The 22594-nt window shown below is 43.1% G+C and overlaps 1 protein-coding gene across 1 annotated transcript; it reads right to left on the bottom strand.

Moving 5' to 3' along the window:
- Nucleotides 1-6196: 6196 nt before the first annotated feature.
- Nucleotides 6197-20733, bottom strand: nfatc4 (nuclear factor of activated T cells 4). The gene is made up of 13 exons (XM_030074551.1): nt 20230-20733; nt 17456-17616; nt 15820-16332; nt 14858-15033; nt 13640-13802; nt 12514-12614; nt 11732-11833; nt 10831-11018; nt 9734-9874; nt 8882-8937; nt 8604-8730; nt 7100-7834; nt 6197-6430 (listed from the first exon to the last, which is right to left on the bottom strand). Exons 1-13 carry the CDS (start codon nt 20414-20416, stop codon nt 6360-6362), a joined length of 2721 nt encoding a protein of 906 aa, XP_029930411.1. The 5' UTR covers nt 20417-20733; the 3' UTR covers nt 6197-6359.
- Between the last annotated feature and the right edge of the window lie 1861 nt (nt 20734-22594).

Here is a 22594-nt window from a genome sequence, read left to right as displayed (position 1 = left end):
AGGCTTCCAACAACACACATTTACCTCTCAGCATTCCAGTATTGTTTTGAAAGCATGTAATTTATAGTCTCAAACTAGAGACACAGATGTTTTTGTTTTCTTCCATTCATCCATCCCCATCCGCCATATCTGCTTACTCCTATCCAGGGTCACAGTAGGGGCTGGAGCCTATCCCAGCATGCACTAGGCAGAAGGCAGGGCACAGATATGTTGAAAATAACCGAAACCCTTTTTTTTTTAAGAGTGCAGACTCAGTATAACCCCCCATTGCTTGCATAATCTTGGGACACAACCCCTGAATAGTTTGTGCTAACATTGTCACACAGTGTAAACAGCTCCAACCAGCTTAACAGCTTACAGCAAAGCATGAATGACAACAAACAAACCAGTGTCAATATTTCCTCCAAAAATAAGTATCAATACATTTAAACATTTATTTGTGAATGTTTGACATTACCATGAAAACTCTAGTGCACAGTGACTTTAACTGTGAGATGCAGGTTAAGTGACAAACTTCTCTTAATTTTAGGTTTCAGAGATAAACTAGTTTGTTGTACAGTGAAAACCTGCAGCATCTAATAATACATATTTTAATTTTTAGAGCACTTTTACTGTAGTCAACCACCTCAAACTCTTCAAGAAAGTTAGCTAAATGTGAGGTTGGCAATAAAAAAAAAAAAAAAAAAAGATTCCTCACTCAAGGATGATGATGAGGAGCATTGAATGTTTCCAAAAATTTAATAAAATGTTTAATCTACCAAAAAAAAAAAAAGGAGGTTCTGTTTACAGTGACTTGTCTGTAGGTGGTGGTCACGTTACATTTGATTGATCTGAAGAAAAAAACTTGTTGGCTGCAATGAATACGGTGGTTATATTGGTGTAGAACTGAATGGTGGGAAACTGCTAAAATTAGAGCTTTCTCCATGTTTTATTTTCAGCTGTGGGGTCACCGTGACATTGAAGACTTGAGGTCAAGCGTGCAAAGTCGTAGGTCATATTTCACCAATCTTGACCCTTCGATTGGAGCGAGAAGGCAACATTTCTCTGCAGATAGATACAAATACGTTGTTTTCCCCCTGCTTTTGCTCCAGTTTTTGAAATAACAAAGGTGAAAACAACACAGCTGAAAAGGGAAATTAAAAGCAAAACCTTTTCAAAGAGTGTAAACTGGAGCAGCAGTGTTAATGTTTTAAATATCACACGTGACTGAAGGGGCTCCCGGAGGCACGGTTCGCTCTGGTTCAGACCATAACGGGACGCGCTATATTTGAATCCTGCGTTTGTCATCCCTCGGTCTCATCCCTCTCGACCCTCGCTACTGTCAGCTATCAAAATAAAACAAAACAAAAAAATGCCGTCAAAAACAATGAATGGCTCTGATCATGAACATCATGCATCCTGATTTTCCTCCAGAAATATTTTGTTGCTTTCTAGACGCCCGGCCTCTTTCTTCCTGCCACCCTGTCTTAACAGGCCATTAGGAGTCTTTATGATAAGCAGCTGTGCAAGCAAAGCAATTTTCTCCAGGTCGACATCCCCAATATTATTCTGCTTATTTCAACACATTTCTTGCCTCTGACCCCCATCTGAACCTGTGTTGTAATTTTCCTCCAGAAGCCGTCTTCCGTCATTCATGGAGTTGTACTTCCTCACGTAAAGGGTGAATACTGAAAATCATACATCAGCCTCTCTCTTCCCTAAATTCTGGTTTAACTGATAGAATACTCCTACATTCATTTTTGCTTTATGACCTTTTAAACCTGTATTTTTATATGTGTCATTCCTCTACAATGTCCATTCAGTCTTGAATAAATACTAAGCACTTCTGCTTTTCCAAAAGTCCTGTGACGTATTTCTCCAACGTGACCCTTGCTCATCAGCACGTCTTCTGTTTTCCCATAGGCTACAAACACAGCGCATTAAAAATATTCCCTCTGCACCTCACAGGCTGATTTAAAATTGAGTTTGCAACCGAACATTTGTCCATAGGTGTTTTCTCTCAAAAAACTAAATCCTGGGCTATAACATGACAGTCAGAAAAACAGGATAAATGTTAGGAAACAAGGCTGCTTGAGAGGAAGCTATTGGCATTAGCATTAGAATACCATTAGCTTTTGTGTTTATATTAGGCTAATGTTCATTCTAATATGAATACAGCTACTGTTGGTGTCAATAATAGCATTATCTTTTGAATTATCATCACTTTAGCAAACCATTACCATAACTATTAGCATTAGGTTTAATATTACCAATAGCATTAGTTATAGCATTAGCATCATTATGAAATGCATTAAGCTTAGCATTAAACTAGTACTTGTATCATGACTATTAGCATTATAGTAATCATGTTATTATCAACTTAATATTTTGTGTTAATATGGATAGATAGATAGCTAGATAGATAGTAGCACAATGAAACTGAGTAGCAATTTTACCGACAATTTATTCACACATAAATTAATTGCAAGTTTAGCTAAACTATAGCTAAATAACTAAAACTAAAAGCGTTAAATTAAACAAAACTATTTAAGGTGCCAAATATATAAATGAAATATTTAAAAATCTGTTTTTGCTGTAGCCTATAATAAATGATGTAAAACAATTTGATAAAGTAAACATTGTTATCCCAATTTTTGCATTAGCTGTCATATTAGCATATTTGCACGATCATCAGTAGGCCTGTTAGGATTGTATTGTTTTTACCATTTGTATTTGGTTAAGCATTAGCATTACTATAAATATTGGCACACCATACTACCCTGCCAAACTGCATATACACTAAATACCAGCAAAGACAACACACACACAACAACGTAGCAACACACACACACACACACGACAATACCACTGCAAAAACTTTAACTTGATTTATGAATGTTTGAAAATGCAACTAAACCCCCCAGTCAACAGACGGGTCATCGTGAACAGTCTCAAAGTTTAATTACAGGAAAAATCAATAAATCTATTAGACAGGCACTTGACAACAATACAGGAAGAAGCTGTAAACCCAAACAATGAGCAAATACAGAAACACTGCAAAACGTGGACAACACAACGGGACGGAAGTAAAAATGAGACGCTGTGGGGAGCTCTTAAAGGCGAACAGCAGCGGTGTCCCTGCTCGCTGTTGCTCTGAAACGCCTCACTGATCCTATAGTTAGCTTGCCTTTTGGGAATCTAATTTTCCAGCAACCACAGCCACTTTTAGACATAATGGTCATTCTGTTATCGCTCAGGCTCTTTATGATCTGGTGGAGGCATCACTCCTCAGACTGCAGTTGCCCCCGCGGTGTCAACCTGCATGTGTCAGTCATGTGGACGAGTGCAGAGCTCAGCGATGTGTGAGATTACACCTCCCCCTGGTGAAACTTACACTTAAACCCACATGCAAAGACATAAGGATAGACTTCATATCTCAAATTTTACTGTACTGAAAGATATTGCCATGCAGTAATGATATATGATATATATTTCTAGTTGTGCCAACACCACAGGAAGTTACAGATGGAGCAAGACACAAAGATTATTTGTTAAGCAATATATTATGACACAGGAAGTGGTCTACTTTTACATGTTGCCTAAGTCTACTGTTTCTCTTCATAAGTGGTGATAATGAACAATCACCATCCTTTATGTGTGGGTCCAAAGTCTAGATTGTGTAATGAGATATAGAGAGACAGTAATAGTCAAGTAAAGTCAATGGAGCAGAAAGGACAGGAAAAGAGAGGGAGATAAGGGGCCTCCAAAACGTGCTAGTCATATTTCTTGAGAGCGACTGCAAATAACTAATGGACCAATATAATGCACAAAATATCACTGGTGAGAATCTGGCGATGAGAATATGGCACCAGGCATTACTGCATTATCAATGTCTTAGATCAGCTTATTGATGATTTTGTATCTCGGTGGGAATGAAAATGCTCGGTGGGAGCTGGACCATCATCTCAAGTCACAGCTGTTTCTCTAGATATTTCACTTTGTAAAGGATTTATGAAAAGAAAAACAAACAAAGATGAGATGCATAACAGTTTGGTTTTAGTCTGAAAAGCAGTTCTTCCCCCAGAACTGTGCTGTTGTCAGGACAGAAAAGCCTCTGAAACAGCACCTACTGTAGATCATGAGACACTTTGAACGCTGAATCCCGGACTAATTAAATTCTCGCAGATGGATTAGCAGATGTGGAGGGAAGCCTGACACACCCCGTCTCTGCTGGCAGGGAAACGATGCTGAGATTCTCAAACGGCTATTTATGTCAGGCTCCTTAGAAATTATATAAGAGTCTGTGGAAGAGCAGGATCCAAAGTATAACTAATGGATGCGGCTTGATTGATAAATCTGTGAAAATGTGACTAAACCCCCAATCAACAGAAAGGTCATCATGAACAAACTCAAAGCGTAATTATGAGAAAAAATAAATAATAAGTTCCTGACTGCTATACCCACAAAAAACTATACATCCTCTGAATTTTAAATCACTGAAAACATAAGCAATGAAAATCTGTTTGCAATCAGAGGTTTATGAATGTGTAATGCATTTAGGGCATTAGTTTATTTTGGTGACAATCTTGCAGTGTTTTTTTTTTTTTTTTTTTTTTGCCACATTTTACCTCTTAATAACTTTCCATGTGTGGCTACCTCTCCCGAGTCTTTGCCAGAGAGAAAATGAGTGGCTGGAAGAGCTGAAGTCATGAACAGTTATGACTTCAGTTTCCACACGGAGGTTCAGCTTATGTGATGCATAGACCTCCTGTCCAGTGCTTAACTCCTGTATATCTGTGTCTTAGCATTAGACTTCTTCAGTCCCTATTCCCCAGCATGCCCATGTATGGTTACGTTGAACCATATAGGCCCATTAAACTGTCAAGAAAACATATAACGCTATTCTCTTGTCTTTTGTTTTAGCTCAGTGCATTTTATTGCCCTCTTGTTGTGGTTAATTTTCAATAATCAGCGTCTTGTCTTCTTGTTTCTCACGGCCTCAGTCAGTTTTGGCGGAGAAAGTGCACACAGCACAAAGTAAGACCTGTGAGGACTTGCAGCAGAATGAGAAATATCCCACCATTTGCAGATTTATGGGTGTTTTTCAGGTGGTGGTGAGTTCAAGTCCTCCGCCTCCAGGTGGCGCTGCTCTCCAATAAGTCATGCCAAGTACCTGGCCTGATGTCCTGCGCTGTTTGAAGAGGATTTCAGTGACTATTCCTCACAGAAACCTTTCAAACAACTCAAACGGTCACAGCCTGGCCACGTTAAATCACACTTGTCGCATAAGGTCAAACTTAACACCCGTATCCTCAGTCTCACCACTCTGTTTTCTCCCAAACTTCCTCTGCATGGCTTCCTGTCCGCTCCAGCTGAACCTCACACTGGGCTCTACACGAGCAGAGACAGCCATGAAGGAGAAGGGACACCTTAAAAGGCATAAATACGAACATTTGTGTTGATTTGTGCAGAGTTAGTGGCCATTACCTAAGATTTTGGAAACGACAAGTCTCACCTCGAGTTGATTTATCAGCTAATCTGTCTTCAAGGTCTTCAGGGTTCCCACTTTGTGTCAAATACAAAATTGCCTTATTTTTGCATGATGAAACGCTACATTTCCATGACCTTGATAATCAGAAGTTGTTTTTTTTTTTTTTTTTTTTTTGATATTCCAGTCTTATTAAAGTTTTTTGTTCTGCTTTATTCTGCAGAGGAGGTGAACAAAACTCTATGATAATCCATGGCTTGTCCTAACAATTTATTGAATTCTTTTGTTGCCTGTTTTCCATGACTTTCCATAAAGTCGACAACCTGTGGGAACCCTGATTTTAACTCGTTGTGTGCTTGCCTTATTTTAATTTTCCTAAAATATCAGGCATTCTTCTGGCATCATAATAATATTTAGAAATATCCTCTTTTTAGTGACCCAAACCCAGTTACCATTACCTTGACAAGTCCCATAATCTCCAGGAACCAAAAAAAAGTCGCCCTATCAGGAGACTTAAGTGGCTGCCAGGACAGTAAGAAATTATGGTAGTTTACTTAAACTATTTTCCTTCAGCCTCTCTACTCTAGATTTAGGTTATACCCAATGAACAGTGTCAAGCTCTTGTTTTAGCACCAGTCCAGTGCAACAAATAACTCACACACCATACCCACATGGTTTCTTGTATAATTTATATTGAAAACATGTTAAAAACATTAGTCTCCCTTTATAAAACCATAACAGCTAGTTATGGCCATAATTACAACAGTGTCCTGGTAATTAAATTCCCCTTTCAATATTGCCTTTAATTGGAGCAACGTATCTTAATACCAAGTGCATAGTGAATAGAAACATGAATAGCAAATGCGCTAATGACAGCAGAGCCGCGCCGAGCTCAGTTTGGCTGGTTGTCCATCTGTGAGCCTGACTGGAAACTCCGGATGTCCTCCCCGATGAACTCCGTCACTGTGGAGAGAGAAGAGGGAAAAAAAGTGAATTCTGTCCTTCCATCTCCATTCATCCCTCTATCCATCAAACGGTCCTTACATCACACATCCAACATACATTTTATCTGGTTATTCTGCGCTATTGTCATTCTGAGAAGCAATATTCTGAGTAAATGTAGGCAAACTTTGCACGCTGTATAAAATGCAAATTTCCCTGATTTTTCCGTGATTTACCATGCTTAAAATCTTGAATTTCCATGACCTATATAAATGTAACATGAGGCTTTTTCCCTTGACCAAAATTTTGAACGTTCAACTCAGACTCAGGTCTTATTAAAGTTTATCAATCTTTTTATAGGGAAGTGAAAATAATGTGAACACAATGGAAAAACATATTAGGTTTGGTGAATAATTTTCTGATTTTCCCTGTCTGGAATGGACTTCTCAGAATTATAGAAATTCGATGACACACTGAAAAATGTGGAGCAACTCAGCTCCTTCCAGGAACAGTGACACAGATTCCTGAGAAGGTGGAGAGTTTTGTTTTAGGGACGATTTCCTGCTGAAGAACACCAGCAAACTCTATCCACCTGCCTCCAATTTGAACAAATTAGAGGCAGATAGGTGGGAAAATGACCGTTTTCTGCTCATTTACTGTAAGAGATAAAACCCTGTACATAAAACCCACCTTCTTCTAATGTGATGTGGTGCATAGAAGCAGAGCTGCTAAACTCCAGGGGGCCCTCCTGGATCTTGGAGCCGGCCTGTGCGTCCCTCTCTCCCCCCTGTCCCATCCCCAGCACCCTGCCCTGCGGGTCCCAGCCCTCATAGTGGGAGTAGGGTGCTGGGTAGAAGTCCTGATAGGGGCTTGGATTGGAGGGAGGGGAGGGACACACCTCCTGAGGATAAGCAGAGTACTGGGGGTAAGGGGAGGTGGGGATGGGAGGCAGAGGCGAGGAGGAGATGGGACTTCCAGCAGGGAACGGGCTGAGAGAGGAGGAGTGGGAGGGAGAGGGCGAGGAGGACAGGTAGGGCGAGTCCAGCCAGGGGGAAGGGGAGGGAGAGGGAGGCTGTGGGGCACGGGGGTACAGTGGGGGCAGGAGCTCAGTGAAGCCCAGCTCCAGGTTCTCAAAGCTGGGGTGGCGCTCAGACAGGGCCCCCCTGGATCCACCAGGATCCTCCACCGCAGCCTCGGGTTTGGAGCAGTACTCTTCGTGGTAGCCAGGAGCTGGGTACGGAGGGGAGTAGGCGGAAGGGAAGGGGGGCAGGTGGAAGCCTGGGCCTCGCTCCTCGGCTGCGTGGTCACCTCTCAGGTGGAGGCCCCTGTCTGCCCTGCTAGTGCCCCCCAGAGGACACAGAGTTCCCCCCTCCAAGGGCAGGACAGAGGGCCGAGACAGCAGAGGATCCTCCTCCTTGAACATGACTGTGGGGGAAACACAGAGACAGATTAAAGAGATCATTGAAGTGGTTTCAGCTTCCAGGGCACATCCAGTTCCTTTTCTGTCTATGGTTAAAATGAATAAGGTTTCTGGTTAAAATATGTTAAACTGTGACATTAGAAAGACCACAACTTAGATCTGTTACATGTGCTATTGACTTTGCTATCAAACTAAGACCAGAGACACATCTTGAAACGTTAACTTCAGTATCAGCGACTGTGATGCAAAGATACATCAAGCTTTTTGGATTTTTTTTTTCATTACAGCTTAGAACTCGTTTCACACCTCGGCACCAAATAAAGACATCCCCACCAGATCCAAAAGATAATAACCAAAGCAGTCAGCCTTACACAAAGCTCCAAATCACTTCAGTGGTCTACAACAAGAAGCTTCTGTACGCATTTTACATCACAGAAATATTTCACTCAACACACTCAAAGTCTCCCTGGTGAAAACTTTCCTCTGAAACCGTTTCGACTGAAGCTAAAAGTTTGCAGTCGTCAGCAACTCAAAGATCCAGGGATGCATTTTCCTTATGTGCCTCAAAAACAGAGATTCAACCATTCTGAGAAAGTGCATGAGTGAGTGTATTATTCATTTGTGTTTGTGTGCATCATCATAGATAGATGGATGGATATCAAAGAATAAGAAACGCTGTGAGAAGCAATTTTCCCTTCTTATCTCCAATTATAAACGCACAAATGCATTAAACAAAACCTACAAAAAGTGAATGAAGTGAGGCTGGACACTCACTGGGAAGGTATTTGAAACAGTGAGTGCTGCTCCGCTTCCTCTTCCCGTTGGAGACGTACAGACAGACGGACACGGGCCGGCTCACAGACAGGTCGCTGTAGGCGGGGACCCTCACACACAGCAAACACTGAGAGACACGGACACACATTTTAAACGACTGACATGTCTTCATTGACGGATATTATTCCTTGGAGTTGAATATCAGCACAGTTCCAGGAAATTCAAGGTTACAACGAGCACTGAACCTTTGAACATTTGCTCTCGAAACACACACTTACCTCATTGCTGTTGTCACGGTCGATGTGAGCCTCCTCCTCCCACTGTAATTTGCCATCTAATAGATAATAACATCAAGTAGAATTAATGACAAGAATAACCAAGGCCTACACTGTCAGCCACTTGTTGATGAATATCATTTGCTCCTACAGGGATGCAAGGAGAGCTAAGAAAAATCTGCTATTCTTCCTGTTTTCAGGTGAAAAAGTGACTAAAGAAAAATATCTGGGGTTCTTTTCATGTGCACCGTGCTGTGCAGTTACATAATATTTAAGCGCTGATCGCTGTAAGATAAAATATATGAAAATACATCAGTGCCAGAAGAGATTGCATTCAACTTGTCATGCTCATACTGAACTGCTGAATTTCAATAATGATTGGTTCGAGAAAATTAATACAAAAATGAAAATTGTTAAGGCTGCATTTCTAAACTGCATGCAATGAATTGGAATGGGGTATGCAGATTATCTCATACCTTTTCAGCGCATTTACAAATTGAACTTTCTCATCTCAAATTTAGATTTATCAAATTCACAGTTTTTCATGAACATGCAAGGGCTCAGGAAAAGCAACAATTTAACCCAACAATTTAGGAAGGTGCACTTGGACAAGCACTACCACTTTTCACTAGCAGCGGTGAAAATATAAATTATAAATCTAAATTTAATTGAAAATTTTCTCACTAGCTCCGTTTTAATCAAGAACCCATTGACAAATCTGTGCCAAAAGGGCAGAAGCAGCTTCAGAGAGAGAGAGTACGTTCAGAGGTGATCACAGTGCTTTGGTGGAAACTGCACTTCAGGGACGATGAAGATTTGATTTCTGCCTCTCTCTGCCTCTGTCTTGTCATTTACCTGTCCCTCTCTCCATGAAGAGCACCCTGGAGATCGGCAGGAAGTTGGTGCCACTCAGCAGCAGCTCCTCGCCTCCTTCCACAGAGCAGGAAGTCAGACTGACCGACTCGATGACTGGCAGCTCCTGGGCCGAACGCTGGGCTGAGAGAGAGAGAGAGAGGAGGAGGAGGAGGAGGAGGAGGAGGAGGAGGAAAGAGGGCAAGAGAACAGTGAGATAAATACGATAAAACAACTTGAGCACCCTGCACAGAAGATTTGACTGTTAATTAAAGTGTAAACCTCAGCTTTAAATCTGCAACCATCTGAATTAATTTAATACATAAACATACATAGATACCAGCTCTCTTACTGGACAAACAACCGTCCCGTCAACTCAAAATAATTGATAATGATAATCATCAATTAACACTGGAAAATGAGCTGTGTACAGCACTGCAAACACAGGCAAGCACAGCCATACAACCAGGAGAGTATGGTCAAAGTAATACTGGGAGTTATGTTATGTCTTATTTGCATAAAGTAGAATAGAATAGAATGGCTTTAATATAATTGAACAGCAGCTGTTACAATGATATTTCAGTGCAACTCGTTCAGTGAATCAATCATCAATAATGCATCAATAAAGCCTCAATAATGGGACAGGATAAAAAAAAATTACAAGACGACAAAAACATAGACAGCCATGGACTCTCATATAATAAATAAACAGGTATAATACAACAATAATATTATTGCACAGTATCTTGCACACTCCAGTGGATATTATTATATTGCACTCTTCCAATGAAATTATTGCCCAGTCCCTAGATTTCTCAAAAGCCAGGAATTATTTAACAGAGTTCAGTTCTTGTAAATTAAATCTGAGCCTCTTGTAATGTCAATAGAGAAGTGTGTGCACCCAAAACCCAATGAAGATGGATTAAAAAAAAAATCTCAAACTGAGATGCTAAAATGCAAAGGTACCTTAAGTTAAGTGAAGCTATGCTGAGTCATTGGCTACGCATAAAGTGAAAATAGTAATCTTTGATGGTATTTTACCATCTTTCTTATCCATTTGAAATCTAGTCATACTACTGTGACTCTGACTCGCGACTCACAGCATTCGATGGGCAGGGAGGCGACCTGCAGAGCCAAGACGCGTCCGGGAGGAGCCACAGGGGGCGCTAGAGGGATGTGGGTCCGAAACACCAGGCGGACGCGGGTGTTCTTCCTCCCAACGTCCGTCTCTCCTTTCCTCAGCTCGATGTCCGAGTTCCTCAGCTTGAGAATCCCAGCACAGTCGATGCTGAGGCACACACACACACACACACACACACACACACACACACACACACACACACGCACAGAGGTTTTTCAAGCCCTAATTCACCCAGGGAAAGTTTGTCGAAAATGCACGAGCATCGTACAAGTTCTGCTTCTGCGTTCAGTGTTTTGCTCACATGCACCTCAGCAGTGAAGGGAAAGTGTCGTTTATCCTCTTCCCCTACCATTATTTTCCTGGCTGGCCCAGCAATTGGAACCAGCAATCTTCCACTCATTAGTTTATTCCTCCTAACATATAGACCACAGTCATCCTCTGTGTGGGTTGGACAGAAACTCACAATATACAAATGAAGGGTTTCATTCCAAAAAAACTACATATCCAAGCTGGGAAAAAGGTTACCTCCTAAATTTCACCAACAAATACTTTAAAATCACAGATGATTGAGCTGTTTTGGCGGTGAAGGTCGTAACTGTAATGGTTACCAATAAAGGACTTCAAAAACAAGCCATTATTGTGAAGAGGAAGCGTCACTGTGTCCAAATGGTGGAGAACTCATTTAGGAATGAACCATTTCAAGCACAATTTCATGCTGAAGAGAAGAATAACTCTCAATAACTGTTTTAAAGGTCTACACCGAATATACTGACAGGAATCAGCAGTCGACCTTGCAATGAAGACACTACAAGTCCTTTGTTGTGTAGGTTGCACAGAGTGAAGCTCTGTCTCGGACTCACAGTGCCGTCATGTTGGTCTCGGGGTTGAGGGGGATGTCCAGCAGTTTGGTCCCGGCCTGGACGCTCTCCTGACTGGCGGTGCCCACCATCTTCCCTGTCACCCTGAGGGCACAGAGACAACCGTCTTAACCAGCCCTAAATACACACCGTGCAGTGTGCTGGTTCACATTCAGCAAGAATTTAAGGCGAGTGAACGGGGGGAGTGAGCACAAGTAAGATAGCGAAAATATATCGCTTTTAATGCAAGATTTCTACTGCTAACACTAGAACATTTTTCAAGACTGAGTTTTAAAGTGGTGTATCCAGGTAAGACGTCACAGACAACACACTGGAAGCTAGCAACGTATCACTGTACTTGCTGCTATGATTATGTATGAAAAACTGTGAATAAAAATGAAGTACACGGACAAAACAAATGCTTAAGATGTGCCAATCTTCCCATACTTTTAACAGAAGTATGGGACAGAAAATGAATAGCAAAAAGAGAGATGAATTTACCATAAGAATCTATGTTTTTTCAAGAAACAGCTTAAGCAAACTGCATAGTGAAATTATATTTGCATTTAACTTTAATGTATTTAGCGGATGTTCTCACTCAGAATTATTGAGACTAAATTCAGCTATAATATCATAACTATAAAAGGTTGATTCCAAGATCAACATTAGAGGTAGACAGTAATATGGACTGTAATGGTTAAAAGATGTGTCTTTAAATTATATGTCATGTATCCCTTGATTATATGTGTTGTAATGTGTGTTTTTATAGCAAAACAACACGGTACCTGTGTATCTGATAGAAAGGATGAGGCCTGATCGATCGATCATCAGCTGTTCCAACAAACACCTGCAGGGAGAGAGGCTTCCTGTCTGTGTAGCCGCACAGCTGCAGACACACAGAGGAGAGAGAGATCAGACTCTGTGAAGACATCAGCGGCGATTCTGTTCCTTGGTCATTGAAAAACAAATGTTAAAAACTGGCAACTTCAAGAAACTAAGTGTAATAAATCATTTACTGTTTAAACAGACTTGTCTTATGGTTAGGTAATCTCATTATGGCAGGAACCATTTTATGAACAAACAAGTTTGTGCAGAATTTCCATGCAAGAAATTTGTTGTGCAGAGCAACAAACAAACCCAGATGTCTGTCTTTGTACTGAGAAGCTTACTGATCTTGGATCTGCACAGAGGGCCTTTTACGACCCTGTGAGCTCCCAGGGGCTGAAACACATCTGTGGGATTTATCTTTGCCTTGCCATTTGATAACAAAGACTTTTTAACTTCTGCCATGAACATTTGCATTTGTTGTTGGTTGCACCTGATTTCATGTTTTGCATGTTCTGCACTACAACCAAGCCAGGTAGCGCTCTTCCACTTTATTTTTCCTTGCAAGCTGCACAAAGTAAGATTTTTATTTGAAAGTACATGCATCTTATCAGCTTAAATCACTAGTGGGGCTAAAACAAAGAGGAGTATCCCAACTGCCTAACTGAGATCCCAGAAATTCACTGTATCAAATGAAATTCTCAGATAAGATATAGGCATTTCTTTGCTCACAGGAAGCAACAAATCAAAGCAGTGCAACATACCAACATGCACCCAGACAGTGGCAGACAGAGCCCTGTCTCAAAGAGCCAGACTCATTAATGTTAGATGTTTTTTTCTCATCACTTCGGGGTCACAGATCATTCACATAAAAATGAAAATGCTGTGTGCAGTGTCTAAGTACTGGAGTTCATATTCTGAGGTGTAATGCACCTTTAAGAAATGTATTCTGCCTTGAAAGTTTACCGCCAAAATTTGTATCAGCAGAAAAGTGTTATAAAAAATCCTAAATATTAGCCTACAGCACGAAGTATACAGTGACAGCTCCTTTCAGCAGCTACTTGGCTCCAGAGGTTTGGGTTGTACCTTGACGACAGGATGTCCCGCTGGCGCCGCCTTCACGGCCCCCCTGCTGCCTTCTGTCTCATAGTGGGCTCTGTGATGAGGGCGCGGCTGCACCTCGATCCGCAGCTCGTATTGGTCAAACTGGGACGGCAGCGGCCAGTCAAGTGGTGGAAGTGCGTTGGACCTTTAAGTGTATTGGGACAGACAGATCGAGAAGTTTACTTATATCCGAGATAAAATCTAAATCACAAGGCAGGCATGCAGGCCAGAAAGTCCCATAAATGTTCATGAGTCGCGGGTGGGTCTTCTGGTTGACATGTGCTGTGATTAAGAAAATGATCCTACATATTCATCGACCATAGAAAAGTCTAAGATCCAGATTTACAGATATTGGGAAATCTACGTTTTTGCACCGCAGCTGCTAGGGCTATGAGTGCATAGTTTTCATCTTATTCATTCAGAAATGTATACAAATCAAGTTGTGATGCAAACAAACGCTCAAAAAGAGCAAAGCCATGCAAACAGCCCCCTTCATCATCACTTGCACGCACAAACTGTGTGCCTCAGCGGTAAGACTATCCACTGAGGCAGGAAACCTTGTGATTCTAGGATGGAAAAACCTTTCCCTTGCTTGCCTGAGTCACTAACTACTGTTACAACAGCAGTTACATCAGAACCACAAAATTTGCAGATGCTTATGAGCTCCATGGACTGTCTTCTTCATGTACTCTCTATCGGCAAAAACGACGGTATCCACTGTAATGTCAATTTTTCATGCAGAAATTGCATCAATTGTATGTTTCCTTGTCCTCTCCTCGCCTGGGACACTTTTTTCTTTTTCTGTTTTTTTTTTTTTTTTTAAGACAAGCCTAGAATAGGTTCATGTAGTCCAGCCTGTAGTGTGTATGGTGCAGTCATTTCTTGCACAATTACATGTTGCAGTCCTACAGTATTGCCTGTGACACTGCAATACAATGCAAAACTAATGCCATTCTTATGAGCAAGTTACATGGGAAGGTGAGTGACACGTTTTGGTACTGGGGAGTGAAGTAGCCACTTTTTGAGTTGAGCTGAATTTAGTTACCATTTGAAAACGGCAGCAACATCCTCCCCATTCAAAATGTCTGCCTTTCACAATAATAGTGGCTCACTTACGTTGATAAAATGCTACCAGCTACACAGATAGTTAGAAACAGGCGATGATGCCTCTCATATGTCGAGTTGTGTGTGTGTCCTTGCCTGAACAGAGGGCTGTGGGCGCTGGCTCGGGTCCTGCCCCAGCCCAGAGCGGGGGGCACAGACAGGTAGTCCATGCCCAGGGAGGGGGGTTCTCTCCTGGGCTGGTGCGTCTCTGGCAGCGGGCAGGGGGAGCTGTGGCCTGGAGCCTGCTCCTGATCCACCTCCCTGGGAGACAACTGGAGCACAAAAACACACGCAGCCATAACTCACCTTGTAAAGACTCTCTGTAACTCACTGTAGTGTCTGTACATATTTCTTACAAATTTTTTTGTTCACTGCATAAAAGAGAGCTGGTGTTTGTTACAGCAGTTCAGTTTGGGTCAGGTAAGCTGTAAATCAGTGGAGAGGATCCTGAACAGGCTTTAGGCGATTAAAGCAGTGAAGTCTTTGTGGCCCTCGTTGTCAAGGCTTATCGATCAATAATGTGCTGCTAATGAAGATTTTGCACAAAGCGATATTCAGAAAATGAAGAACAGAAATACAGAGACAAGCAGAGTGAGCAAAGGAATATTACAAACAAAATAAATATTACAAGCTCCAAGGATATTTTTGGTTCACTGTTTATGGTTAGGATTAAAGTTAGATTTGGTAAATTTAGTGAGTTAGTTGTGGTTAAGATTAGTGTAAGGCTGTTGAGGAAGAGTGCAGGTGTGTGTGTGTGTGTGTGTGTGTGCGCATGTGTGAGGATATTACAATGTTCAACAGGGCAAACCTTATCCAGGTAAACATTCCCAGTTATTTCAAGCTTCGCATCACAGATACAGCCCTAATTTATTCATCTCACTGAAATCACTGTGAAATTACACAGATATATCTATCACATATTTCATCATTTACACTGAAAAAAAAAATTAACACGGCGTTCTGTATAGGATGAATCATGTGAAAATAGTAAATACGATTAGGGAGTGTAATTAAAGTAATTTATTGCGGTGAGAACACACAAACCAAAGCATCTTCACCTGCTCCAATGACGTCTTCCTGGTTTTCTGAGGGATGCTGAGCTCACAGCTGCTGGGAGGAGCTTGTGACTGAGAGATGGAGTCGCCGCCCTCGAGGCTGCATCCATGGAGGTCCTCTGAGTAACTGCCCCTCCGTGACGTACAGGGAGAAGCCAAGGGTGAATTTCTGCGCTTTTTGCCCCCGGGGGAAGTCGGCCTGGACGAAGGTGAAAGCCCAAAATTGATGGTGGCCTCGTTCAGCTCCTCCTCCTCCACCAACAGGGAGTCGCAACTGGAGGCAGGGCTGAGCCAGCCGCGAGAGGAGGGGCTGGAGGCGGGGCTGGGGCTGAGGGAGCCGGGGCCTCCGTCGCGGTAGGTGAAAGGGTCCAGCAGGGGGAGGTAGAGGCGCTCTCGGTCCCACCCACCGCCGCCACCCGTGTCCCAGTAGCTGGAGCTGGCCGGCGCTGGGTCATCGTCCGGGGAGATGGTGGTGATCTGGATGCTGGGGCACTCGACCACACGGGATTCTGACACCTGTGGAAAAACACTTGTGTTCCTTAGCTTTGGCTCATTTTGTGCGATCATACCTATAGATAATTTTCTTTGGTCTGAATCAGAGAGGAAAAATTAATTTGTTTAGGATCACACAACCCAACGACAAGTAAACCAGATATGAGATACAGACATCAAGCTGGCAAATTATTCACAGCAGACTGAGAACCTTCCTCTAACCTCAACCTTTGAAAAACCCAGGCCTAAATTTAACCACCTCTAATCACTTTAAAAGTGTTAGTCTATAATTGTTGGCATAAAAGTGAGGATCTGGTGGTCTCCACGCCTGCAGCGCGATGATACTGCCAGGTCTTGTAAACAAAAGTCAGATGGACTCAAAGGAAGCTTGTTTACTGGTCAGAGTTTTGGTCCCTTGTCGTTCTGCCAGGTTACGGATTTTGATGCCAGGGAGAGTCAAAACAAATCTGATTCCAGCTCCCGTAACTTCAGGAGCACATGATGGACTTGTCTGCACTTTAATTTACTTGCTTTGATTTTTTTCGACATTAGACTAGCCATACAGGAGAGACTGCTGGGTTATCAGACGTTCGCCCAATTGCATCCAAAAAAATGTACATTTTGGAACTGTTTCTTGAAGTTGGTTTGGATTACACTCCTGATGCTCACAAACTACACCGCATTTCACTTGGAAGCGGACTGAGACCAGCATTTTTGGGTGTGTCGGTGCGGTTGTGTGGTCAGCACCTAAGTCTGAATGGTGTTTTTCCTCACCTGCAAAAATTAAATTCCCCTGAGTTCAGAAATCTTCCAAACACGTTCAGTATCCCTGCACAGGGGCGCCGTATATGGGGGAAAAGTTAGGACAATTCCAAGGGCCCTTGCCTGACAGGGGCCCCAAAAAATAGGTAAAAACTAATATAACATTATTAAACCATCATCGAGTATTTTTTTTTTTTTTTATGGGGCCCAAAATTCCTGGCGGCACCCCTGTCCCTGCATGGATATTCTCTTTCTGCTTGCCCATCTAAATGCAGGTCAGAGGTCAGAGTCTGCACTGATTACTGGTATTTTGATCCTCTGTTTTGATCATTTTCATTCACTACACATCTAAACACTAAACACCAAACCGTCTCTGATATCTCACCTGTACAGAGCGTGCTGGCAGGCTCTCGTAGGTCCCGCTGAACTCCCTCACCAGGGCCCTGCGCGGGGGTGGGGAGTGCATTCCAGCCCGCTGGTTGGCTGAGGGTGGCGGGCTGGGGATGCTGATGGACTGGCCTGCATGGGTGGAAGCCAGGTGGTTGTCTGTAACCAACAGGAATAATTATCAGACAGAGAGCGGGGAAAGACGGCTATCACCTAATAGATCATGGTAATTCAACAAAGAACTGGCAATATCATGAGACTCCATTTTTCATTCTTTCTGCAGCGTGCTGTTTTCTCAGTTTGAACAGAAAGCTCCCGCAAAAAGATGAACACACTTGTGCACACTTAAAGCTTTCATATTGATATAACTGGCTCATTTCACTGATCTGCTGTGTTTTTACTGCACTTATTTATTGTCTTTTAAAGTTCAGGTTTCATTTTGTTTTGCTGCAACTGTTTCTGGCTTATTCATTCATCTGACCCGTGCTTTCGCTTGACTTTATTGCCGCTCATTTTGTTCAGTACAATATAAACAAAGTAATTATTATGTAATGTCTCCTCTATAATTAAAGCAAATGTGAAAAAAGAAAAGCAATAAAAATTTGGTCGCAAAAACAAAACAAAACAAAGTTATTATTGCTGTTATTGATATCAAACTATTATTATTGATGATTAATACCGACCTAAAGCTTACAGTCTGTGTGAATGAAGTCGATCTTGGGCTAACTGCTCCTTTGCTGCTCTCATGCCGCTAACAACTAAGCACACAAAAGTGTTGCTTAAAGGTGCACTATGCAAAAACTGTCGAGGGTCGATGTATGTAAGGATGATTTAGACTGAAATAACTGAAATAAGCTTGAACTTATCAGTGAGGCAGACCAACACTGAGAAGAATGAAGGCTCAGTGATCACTTGCACCATGTTGTGTCCTCATTTAATCGACCCTTACCAATTTTGAACGGTGCACCGCTAGCGTGTCTCTGTATAAATATGATTTGGGCCTTTTCTACAGTCATGATTCCATAAACTTTCTCAAGAAAACCTATCTGGATTTGGTCAAATGACCATCACACGGGGGACATGAGCCTTCCAACGCCAGTTACCACCACAGTATTTTCCCCCCGGGTGGTGTGGCAGGCCACTGGGATCAGCCTCGACTCAAAGCCAAACAGTAGTTAAGTCTGCAACAAGCAGGTCTAGAACTGATCATCGGTGTGCTGCACTGCAGGGGCGGCGGGGAGCTAGCGCTAACAATTTTTGGGCGGTGCAGATACACAATTGCAACTGCCAATAAATTAAGGCTCGGGGTGAAAAAAAAAAAAAATCTCTTCAAGTGTTTCCTGGCAACAAAATATTTTATAAGTGATAAAAGCTGCAGCGCCGCAGCAGCAGCTCGTTGGTTACTGGATTTTTCACACGAGAAGAGCCTTTCCATTTTTCTGTGGACGTACCAGCGCACGAGTTCATGTGAGGTAAAGCACTAAGACTGGAGGAACGGTGGTCACAATTTCTTTGGCGCTTTCTGTGTCCTGGCTCAAACCTGTCATAGGAAGTGATGTTGTCTCTTTACAGCAACAGATAGAAAAATCCTGGATGCCAAGGAGCCAAAGGACACCTTCTGTGGGAGTCTAATGAACTTCCACAGGAGGTGTTTGCGCTGAAAAACGAAAATTCTCCACCAAAGTAAAAAATTATTTCTTTGAGTGTAACTCTGTAGCAGCTTCTCCTGAAGTTCACTTTCATGCCTAGGGTGTGGTGATACGTCTGTATGCCAGCATGGGCGGGAAACAAATGAGAGGGTGGATGTGAGGTGTGTGTGTGTGTGAGTGTGTGTGTGTGTGTGTGTGTTTGTGTGAGTGTGCAGTCTGAAAATGGGGAGAGGGAGAACAGAGGGAGGGAGGGAGGTGTGTATGTGGTGTGTGTTCAGTACACAGAGGTTGAGGTTCCTTCCCAGATGGCAGCTGTTAACTCTACTCACACGCACAGCTGATTAGAACCACATTGAGTCTGGGTTGCACACACACACACACACACATACACACATACACAAATACATACACGCAAATGCGCTCACACACACTTGCATAAACACAGGAATACAGTAGGGCACACACACATACTAATGCACAGGCACACAAACACACGCAAATCCCCATGTGCATAACACACACACACACACACACACACACACACATACACACACAATAAAAATATACTCATGCTCACATGCTTACAGAAACAGGCACGCACCACACACACAAACACACTCAAGATCACACACACACACACACACACACATAAGCACATTGACTACACACAACACATCACAGCACATCACAGCAACCACCACACACTTTTTGTCTGGCTCACACACACACACACACACACACACACACACACACACACACACACGCACACACACACACACACACACACACACACACACACACACACTACAGAGAAAGCAAAGGCATGCAGCTGAGAGGGCCTACAAAAGGATGCACATCACAGCACATGCAACCGCCCGCCACACACACACACACACACACACACACACACACACACACACACACACACACACACACAGATAGAGACAAACAGGGTGCAGTTTCCTCTCAGGGAAAGACTAAAAAGCAAGGATGCCCAACAGCCAGTAAACACACTGGGAAGCCAAATCCCTGAAGGTCTCATGTTTGAAGAAGCCATGCAGGGTTACAGCGTTCAAGCCCATGTACTTCAGCTCGTCTTATCCAAAAAAACAAGGAGTCTGACCGAGGCTGCCGGTGGAGTCAAGGTGCAGCGGGACGCTCTCACTTTTCTCCCCGGGAACCGAGCTCTCCGGCTGGGCTGCGCGCACCGGGGTCGGCCCCGGTGCGATCTGACGCGGCGGGTCCTCCTCAAAAACCAACTTGAACTCGAACTCGCCCTCCTCCCAGCCCGGACCCGGCGCGGCCCCCATCCCGCGGCAAAGACAGGATACAATCGCAGATTCACTGATATCTGCCTGCGTCGGACACCGCGATAATGTCCTTGGAGCGCCTCAAATAAATAAAAAAAAAAAAAAAAAAAAAAAAAGACGCCGCTTTCCCCGAGATATTCCCAAAACTGTTGAATGCGTCTTAGGTATGTGCCATCGCGCAAATGTCGCTCCTCCACGAAAGTTTTGGTACAACTTCTTGCAACTTTTCACAATGTTCCCAGACGATGAAGGCTCGTAAGTTTTTCAGACTTCATGCCTGGCGCGGTCCCGAACCCTCGGAGATGTGCGCTATCACAAAATACACGCCAAACATAGCTGTGCGCGCTGTCTACGTCTTTCGTTCCAGCTCTCTCGCCATCCTTTCTTCCTCCCAGTTCAAGAAAAAAAGTTTATCAAATATTTTTGTCGTCCTTTACCCTTAATTGCCTTTGGGTGGGTTTCCCAGCCCCAGTTGGTCCGTTACTCATTCCCCATAGGACCTTCTGCTTGTCAGTCATGAATCCCCCTCCCCAACCCCCAAGCCCCTTCTTCCCCCACTGCTGGAGATTTCTCCCTAGTCAGAGTCATTTCATTTCTCTGCTAACATTTGCCTCCAACACCACTATAAGCATAAATCTTAAAACTTAGCACCCTCCAAAGATATTCACGCTGGCATACGTCCTATCCTGAGTCATCTGAGATTATTTTCCTTGTGGCTCCCCCACCCCCCCTAAAATGAAGTTTTTGTCCAATTTGTTACCACCGTCCCTGCATCAATAACTGCGTGGCACACTTTTGAGGTCAATACAATGCAATTATCATTCCGGTCATGAGCTAGACTCACGGCGAGCTGCTCACCGTCTCCAAAACCTGGTATTGTAGGCCAGCTGGCCACGAGGGCCGTGATGTTAACTGTCAGTTAGTGAACATAAGAGGGCCTATTTCCTGTGGCGTTGAACATGACAGCCCCCCTTTCTGGCTGTCACTCTTCCTTCTCCTCCCCCTTTTTACCCCCACACACCTCCCTCTCTTCTCCCCACCAGCTCCTTGTCCCTCCTTCTCTGACTCTTCCAGCTCCCCCCCTCCCCTCTTTCTCTCTTTCACTCCCCCTCCCTCCCTTCCTTGACGCGAAAGATCTGTTTCTCATTATCCTCTGTAGTCTGCTCTCTGTCTGAGTCGGGAGACGAAAAACTTAAATAAACACACTCTCTCTCCCTCTCTTGAGCTCCTTATTCACCCTCTACCCTCTCTCTCTCTCTCTCTCTCCCCTCTTTCCTCCGTCTTCCCCCTCCTCTAGTTCTCACAGTCATTAGGCTTATGTTATACTGGAGTGTAACTGGGGCTTGTTTCACTCTCTCTGTCATCCTCTTGGGGTTGTGTGGGCAGGCCTTGAATCCTGGAGTGGTCTCAAGATGTTCAAGTCTCATTGGGTAGAGGGGGGAAAAAAAAGCGCTGCCACTCTATCAAAGCCACTAACTAGTCTTTGTAAAACATCCTGAATGAACTCACATGACGCACTAGCCCGTCTCTTCCCTTTGGGCAGCGTGGTGTTTTTGCATTTTCAGGGTGCTGTTGTTATTTATATGCAGTTGCTCTTGAGGATTGAGCTCCCTAAGCTCTAGTGAACTCTGATCCATGTGCCAGGCTAATAAAGTCAAACTTGAACTTGAAAAAAAAGGGGTCCTTATATGTAACGTAGGCACATTTTTAGTCATTTAGACACTGGGTGGCTTTATAAATGGAAAATTAAAACTCAGAATCTAAGGGCTTAGACGGTCCTCATGGTGCTAATAAATTATTTAAAGGTACTGTTGCAGTGTGATGGAGGTGTACAACACGCTGGAGGAATGGGTGAATGTGGAGTTTATGAGAGCAGGACGCAGGGTAGAGAGGATTCCTGTGGATGTGTTGCCATCATGTGGTAAAATGCTGAACACTTTTTACTGTAACTTTCCTGAATGCTCCTCTCTGTCTCTGCCGCCCGAGGGCACGGATTACAGGAAATAAGATGAAAACGTTGGGCAACCCAATTGGCATGACAGATTAAAGGATATTTTTAATTAAAGCAATTTTTGTGGTATTTTTCTGGGGGGAAAACACTTTTTAATTTAGACAGACACACAAAAAAAGTGTTGACAAAAATGTTTTGTACCAGTGTTTACTTGATTGAAACTAGAA

This window comes from Myripristis murdjan, chromosome 17, assembly GCF_902150065.1.
Source record: "Myripristis murdjan chromosome 17, fMyrMur1.1, whole genome shotgun sequence".
Lineage (NCBI taxonomy): Eukaryota > Metazoa > Chordata > Actinopteri > Holocentriformes > Holocentridae > Myripristis > Myripristis murdjan.
The sequence above is the reverse complement of the archived record's forward strand: the minus strand, read 5'-3'. Positions and strand labels throughout refer to the sequence as shown.